The following is a 6,000-nucleotide window of genomic DNA, read 5'->3' as shown; positions in this document are numbered from 1 at the left end:
AAGTATTATGATTGGATATTTAATTGGATGTTTTTTATTGGAAAATCAATAAAAATGATTTGAAATGTGAGTGGGTGGGACAATTACCCAGACAGCAAGCTCAGCCCAGAGAAACAATACCTGGTAATTCCCCTGTCAAATCCTGGCACTGGAGTACTTAAAGAATGCAAATGTGAAGTTATAAGTATATATATATGTAACGTGTCCCTAAGATCAGCCCCTGGACCTTAACTGGACATGTCATGGTTTTTTGGTTTTTTTTTTTTTAAAAGAGCCAGGGGAATCTGGGAAATTTCCTTAACATGTGTTTTAGAGCATTATTAAAGATAGAATGAACAAGCCTATAGAAGAACAAGCTTGGTGGAGCAGAACCAGCATGGCTTCTCCAAAGGTAAGTCCTTCCAGATGAACCAGTTTCCGCAGAGACCAGCCGGCCATCCCGTTTACACACTGCTATACATTCACAGCAGACCAGTAACCTCTCCTTTGTCTCCCCAGTAACTTGATGGCGGAGACCAAGGTTCATGGGAAACTCATATCATTTTTATTGGGTGAGCCTTGGGTTTCAGGCCACTGCACAGTCTTCTGCTCCCAAGGAAGCCAGAGAGAAGTCGGCTGCGGTGCCTGTTCAAGGTGAGGAGTCTCACGGAGGGGCTCATCCACTCTGGAGTCCAAGTTACCCTAGGACAGAAGAGAAAGCGTCAGATGAGCCTGGCAGCAGGATCAGACCAGTGACCCATCTGGCCCAGCATGGTGCTCTCAAAGCAGTCAGATGTCCCCAAGAACCTCTGGATAGGCTGTCTCTGGAGGCCCCAGAAGAACCTAAGAGCTCCTAGATCAGGCCAGTGGCCCATCTAGTCCAGCATCTTCTCCTCAGAGTAGCCAAACCAGATGCCCATTTTGGGGAGCCCAGGAGCAGGACCTGAGCACAACAGCAGCCCTCTCCCCACTTGTGGTCTCCTGCAACTGGTATCTAGAGACATGCTGTCTCCAGGAGTGGAAACAGAGCATCGCCCTTGTGACCAGTAGCCCTTGATAGCCTGAATTTGTCTAACCCTCTTCCAAAGCCATCCAAGTTGGTGGCCATCATAACTTCTTCGGGGAACGAATGACGTAGTTTAACAATGCAGGTCACTCATCCCAGATGCCTGTTGGTTGCTAACCAGCCATGGAAGCCATCAACACAAAATCATTGTGCTGTCTTGTGCAGCGGATTAGCTCGTCTCCCCAGCTGTCATTTACAGAATTTAAATAAAACAACAAGCCCCTGGCCCTTGCGGAAGCCAAGAGAGGTGGCAAAGTGTGCAGCTGCTATACCATCTAACTCAGCGGTTCCTAAACTGGGCTCCACGGAGCGCCTGGTGTCCCGTGAAGCATCTCCAAGGGCTCCGCCAAGAGATTGGAAATAAAAATAAATAAATATGTGTCTTTGGCATCAGGGAGGCAACTGTGCTCCATAAAAAATTTCTCTCCTGAGAAGTGCTCCACGACTCAAAACCTTTGGGAATCACTGATCTAATCATTTGGTGGAGAATAATCACTTCCACCTTCCATCCTCCTTACCCAACAAGAGGAGTTGCCTCTCCCTTCTAACACATCAAGCTCCTGGCCTAACTCCCTTCCTGCCGCAGCTCTTCTGGGGGCCTTGCTGTGAGTGACTGGCTTGGCACCCGCTGGCTTCTCTTACCTTTAATGGCTCTCATGCATTCGTGGCCACAGCCATTGCTGCAACACTTCTGCTCAGGTGAGCAAGAGGCATCACCCTTACAGCTTTCCACACAAAGCCCAGGTCCAGTGCGCCGGGGACACCGTCCAGGATGTACTGGAAGAGAAAAAGGTGACTCCCATACTGAGATGCTCTACTGGGGATTTGGTTTTCAATGGGTAGCAAGCAGTGGAATGAAAATGGAAACTCCACACAGCACTTTGAAAGAATGCAGTATCTTGATATAGAATAAAAAGGCAAGGTTGTCATCACGCTGCACTTTGCTTGGCTGCCAACAGGTAATGCTGTGAGCTACAGTGTGATAACTTCTAAGAGCTGCTGGGCCATGACAGCAGTGCTGGCAAGCGAGATGGGGGGGGAGGAGAAAGATGCTGCTGGACCAACAGCGCAAGCAGGACAGGCTGGAATGCTTCTAAGGATAAGGCAGTGGGGCCTAAGGGAAGTATGGGTGGTCTAGTGAGCTCTAGACAGGTAATGGTGAGGTGCAAGGTGTAAGGTTTGGTGAAATATCAGGGGAGGGCAGTTGGATAAGAGGATGGGGGTTGGGAGGGGGCAAGTTGGTAAGTGAAGTGAAAAGGGGTACAACCCCTGGGCCATCATCCATGGGGTGAGAATGAGAATTTGGACTTTGGAAGATTGAAATATAAAGGTATGGAATACTGTATGCATGATCGAGCTAATAAATGTTTTAAAGAGGGCAGACAAGGGATAATCTTTGTGGAGAAATGGAATGTTTCTATAATTTATTGGTGTAATAAGGTACGATAAAATTGTAGAGTTAGAGGGGACTCCAAAGGTCATCTAATCCAAAAGTGAGCAATGCAGGAACCGCAAGAAGATTGAGTGGTATGGGGTTGGGGGCCTCGACGCAAGTGGTTGTGGACAGAAATACAAGCCTGGCCTGCATTTTGCTCAGGGGGCTCTGTTCCCCGGTGGGCTGGATGCTATCCTGATTTTAACAATGCCCACTGGGGCCTATGTTCTCCTGTAACCCTGGCTCTCATTTAAAACAGGAGTGGGGGGCCTCCAGGTACCTCGGCCTCCCCATTTTTCCTGCCCACCTGCCCTGCCCTTGATGCCAAATCTAACGGGAGGTGCAGGGCAGGTGGAAGCAGACCTTTCCCAGCCGGTTGCCGTGGACGTGCTGCATGATTGACACGAGGCCCCAATCTGCCTGATGTCACTATGACAGTGGGATGATTGAGCAGGCGGTTTCTTCCACCCACAAGTCACCGTTGGCCCTTGGGATCATGGAGAGAGAAATACCTGGCCCAAGTGACCTTTTTTTGAAAAGGAACTTTCTAGACCATGGAGAACCTGTGATAGGAGGCCAAATACGCCGCTGCTATACCAGCCAATCATTTGGTGAGAAACAAACCTCCCACCTTCCATCACCCATGGCCAATGAGAGGACTCACTGCTCCCTTCCAACACGCCAAGCTGCTGGGTCTGAGTGTCTTCCTGCTACTGCTCTCCTGGAGAGAGCAATGGGCTTGGCACCTGCTGGCTTCTCTCACCTTCAAGGACTCTTTTGCATGCAAATCCACAGCCAGTACTACAACACTTGCTCCCAGGGCCGCAAGACTCATCACTCTGACAGGAGATTGCACATGTGCCAGGGCCTTTAATCGGAGGACACTGTCCAGGACGCACTGTAGGAGAGAAAGTTGACTCCCACACCACAATGCTGTGGAAGTTTTCTTTTCCACTAGCAATGAAGCCCGTGAGCCGAGCGTCCATCCCCCGGAATACAGATCTCAGGCCAGAACAAGCACAAGCCTCTGTGAGAATCCAGGGCAGCCCCACTCAGCCCCCCATCCCAAGATCTCATGGGGGTTCGGTATCTAGAGAGAGAGGACCCCTGACAGTCATGTCCAGTCGCAGTTATCTCGCTCTATAGGCCAAGGGAGATGGCATACAGTTTCCAGGTCATGCGGCCAGCATGACTATGCCGCTTCTGGCGAAACCAGAGCAGCACTTGGAAACGCCGCTTACCTTCCCGCCAGAGCGGTACCTATTTATCTACTTGCACTTTGACGTGCTTTTGAACTGCTAGGTTGGCAGGAGCTGGGACCAAGTAACGGGAGCTCAACCCGTGGCAGGGATTCAAACCGCCGACCTTCTGATTGGCAAGCACTAGGCTCAGTGGTTTAGACCACAGTGCCACCAGCGTCCCCCAGTTCAGTATCTACTGGAAGGCTAATGCTGTGAGCCTTTCCACCTTCTGCTCAACCAGATCATATGGGAAGATGAAACTATCTATCACAAAGACACCAACACAGTTCTCAGTGGCCAGCCTAAGAGATGTCCTGGCACCCCTAAAATGTCAAACAGCTCTGACCACCAAAAAGTTTTCCCTAATATTGAGTCAGAATCTCCTTTCTGGCCATTTGAATCCATTGCTTCAGGTCCCCACCTCTGGAGCAGCAGCCAACAAGCTTGCTCCATCTTCTTTGGATATCAGAAGATGGCTATCAGGTCAACTGTGGGGCTTCTCTTCCCCAGGCTAAACATACCCAGGGGCTGGAAACCAAGCCTTGTGAGAAACAGTTGAGGGAGCTGGGCAGGTTTCGCCTGGAGAAGAGAAGACTGAGGGGTGACATGTGGACCATTCTCAAATATCTGGAGGGCCGTCACATGGAAGTTGAAGGAAGCTGGTTTGCTGCTGCTGCTCCAGATTCAAATGACAAGAGCCCAGCTTCGGCTTCGGCTGCGCAGGGTGGGATATAAATAAATAATAATAGTACCGTATTTTTCGCTCCATTGGACGCAGTTTTTCCCCTCCAAAAATTGAGGGGAAATGTGTATGCGTCCCATGGAGCGAATGCAGGCTTGTTCCATAGCCGCGCGCAACCCCTCCGGCAGGGAGAGGCTATACGGGGCTATGGCTTCTTTAGCTTCATGCAGCCTCTCCCGGGAGGGAGAGATTGCGTGGGGCTAAAGAGGAAGCCAAGGCAGTGAGTGGGATGGATCCCGCTCGCTGCCTTGGCTTGTTCCATAACTGCGCGCAACCCCTCGGGCAGGGAGAGGTTGTGAGCAGCCTGTACTCTGCTCTTTGGGGCTGGGGGGGGGGAGATATTTTTTTTATTGATTTCCCCGTGTATAAACTAGGTGCGCCCTATGGTCCGGTGCACCCTATGGTGCGAAAAATACGGGTAATTAAGAATTATTATTATTATTATTATTATTATTATTATTATTATTATTATTATTATGGAGAGCTTTTTGATGGTAAGAGGTATTCAACAATGGAAAAGACTTCCCCAGAAGGTGGTGGACTCTAAGAAGGGTGGAGACAGGTTGGAGCAGGTTCAGAGGAAGGCTGTGCAGATGGTCAACACCACCAGAGGAGAAGGAAGACTGGCTGGCCTGGGATTCTGCCCTTACCTTGTTGTCCAGCTGCAGACGGCAGCTCAACACAGATGGTGAGGAGGCCCATGAGGAAGAAGACGAGGAAGAGCCTGGCTTTCATGGTGCTGTTCCTGATGCAACTGGCAGAAGAGTCTGGATGCTGTGGCTGATCTGGGCCAAGATTTAAACCCTCAGTTAGAGAGAGAGGTGAGCACAGCCCTTGGTTGGGCAAGAGGAAACTTCAGCAACAAAGGTGACAGTTGGCTTTCATCACCGGGATGGCATAAGAGTTACACTTGTGCAACAGAACTGCTTCCCCCTATGCGTGAACCCCACGCCCTCCCCAAATTTGCCCGGAGGTGTGCAGGATGCAAGTCTCAGAGTAAGAGCAAGTGATCATCTCCTCTTGCAAGGATAAAGAGTTTTTCCTAAAACCTGATGTTAAGGTAATAAACTGCAAGGATAAATGAGTCACTTCTCCTTCATTGCACCCCAAGGCTCCTTGCTGAGCAGGAACTCTGTCCTTTTGTAGGTGAGTGGCCTTGGGTTGCAACAGCTCTACCTCTTTTTTAAATCAGAACCAGTGAAGGCGGCGAAGGTCCTGTGAGTGTCTGGAGGATGAATGGCAGCTAACAGATTGAGGTTGAATCCTGACAAGACAGAAGTACTGTTTTGTGGGGACAGGAGGTGGGCAGATATGGAGGACTCCCAGGTCCTAAATGGGGCAACTGTGCCCCTGAAGGACCATGTCCATGGAGGCGCAGGTCAGTTCTGTGTCCAGGGCGGCTGTTTACCAGCTCCATCTGGTGTGCAGGCTGAGATCCTCCCTGCCCATGGACTGTCTGGCCAGAGTGGTGCATGCTTTGGTTATCTCCCGCTTGGACTACTGCAATGTGCTCTACGTGGGGCTCCCTTTGAAGGTG

At 50.3% G+C, this 6,000-nt stretch overlaps 1 protein-coding gene across 1 annotated transcript in view; it reads right to left on the bottom strand.

Moving 5' to 3' along the window:
- Positions 1–521: 521 nt before the first annotated feature.
- The window catches only part of LOC308588345 (nigwaprin-a-like), a 29,209-nt gene continuing 23,730 nt past the window's right edge, over positions 522–6,000 (bottom strand). The window contains exons 2-4 of the mRNA XM_081196824.1: positions 5,114–5,248; positions 1,688–1,822; positions 522–681 (exon numbers count right to left, since the gene is read on the bottom strand). Coding sequence (XP_081052950.1) covers positions 677–681; positions 1,688–1,822; positions 5,114–5,198 — 225 coding nt within the window. The 5' untranslated portion in view covers positions 5,199–5,248 and the 3' untranslated portion in view covers positions 522–676. The remainder of the gene's footprint in view (positions 682–1,687; positions 1,823–5,113; positions 5,249–6,000) is intronic.

Source organism: Podarcis bocagei (assembly GCF_964188305.1).
Source record: "Podarcis bocagei genome assembly, chromosome: 5".
Taxonomy (NCBI): Eukaryota; Metazoa; Chordata; class Lepidosauria; order Squamata; family Lacertidae; genus Podarcis; species Podarcis bocagei.
Note: the sequence above shows the minus strand (reverse complement) of the source record. Positions and strands in the feature narration are given on the sequence as shown.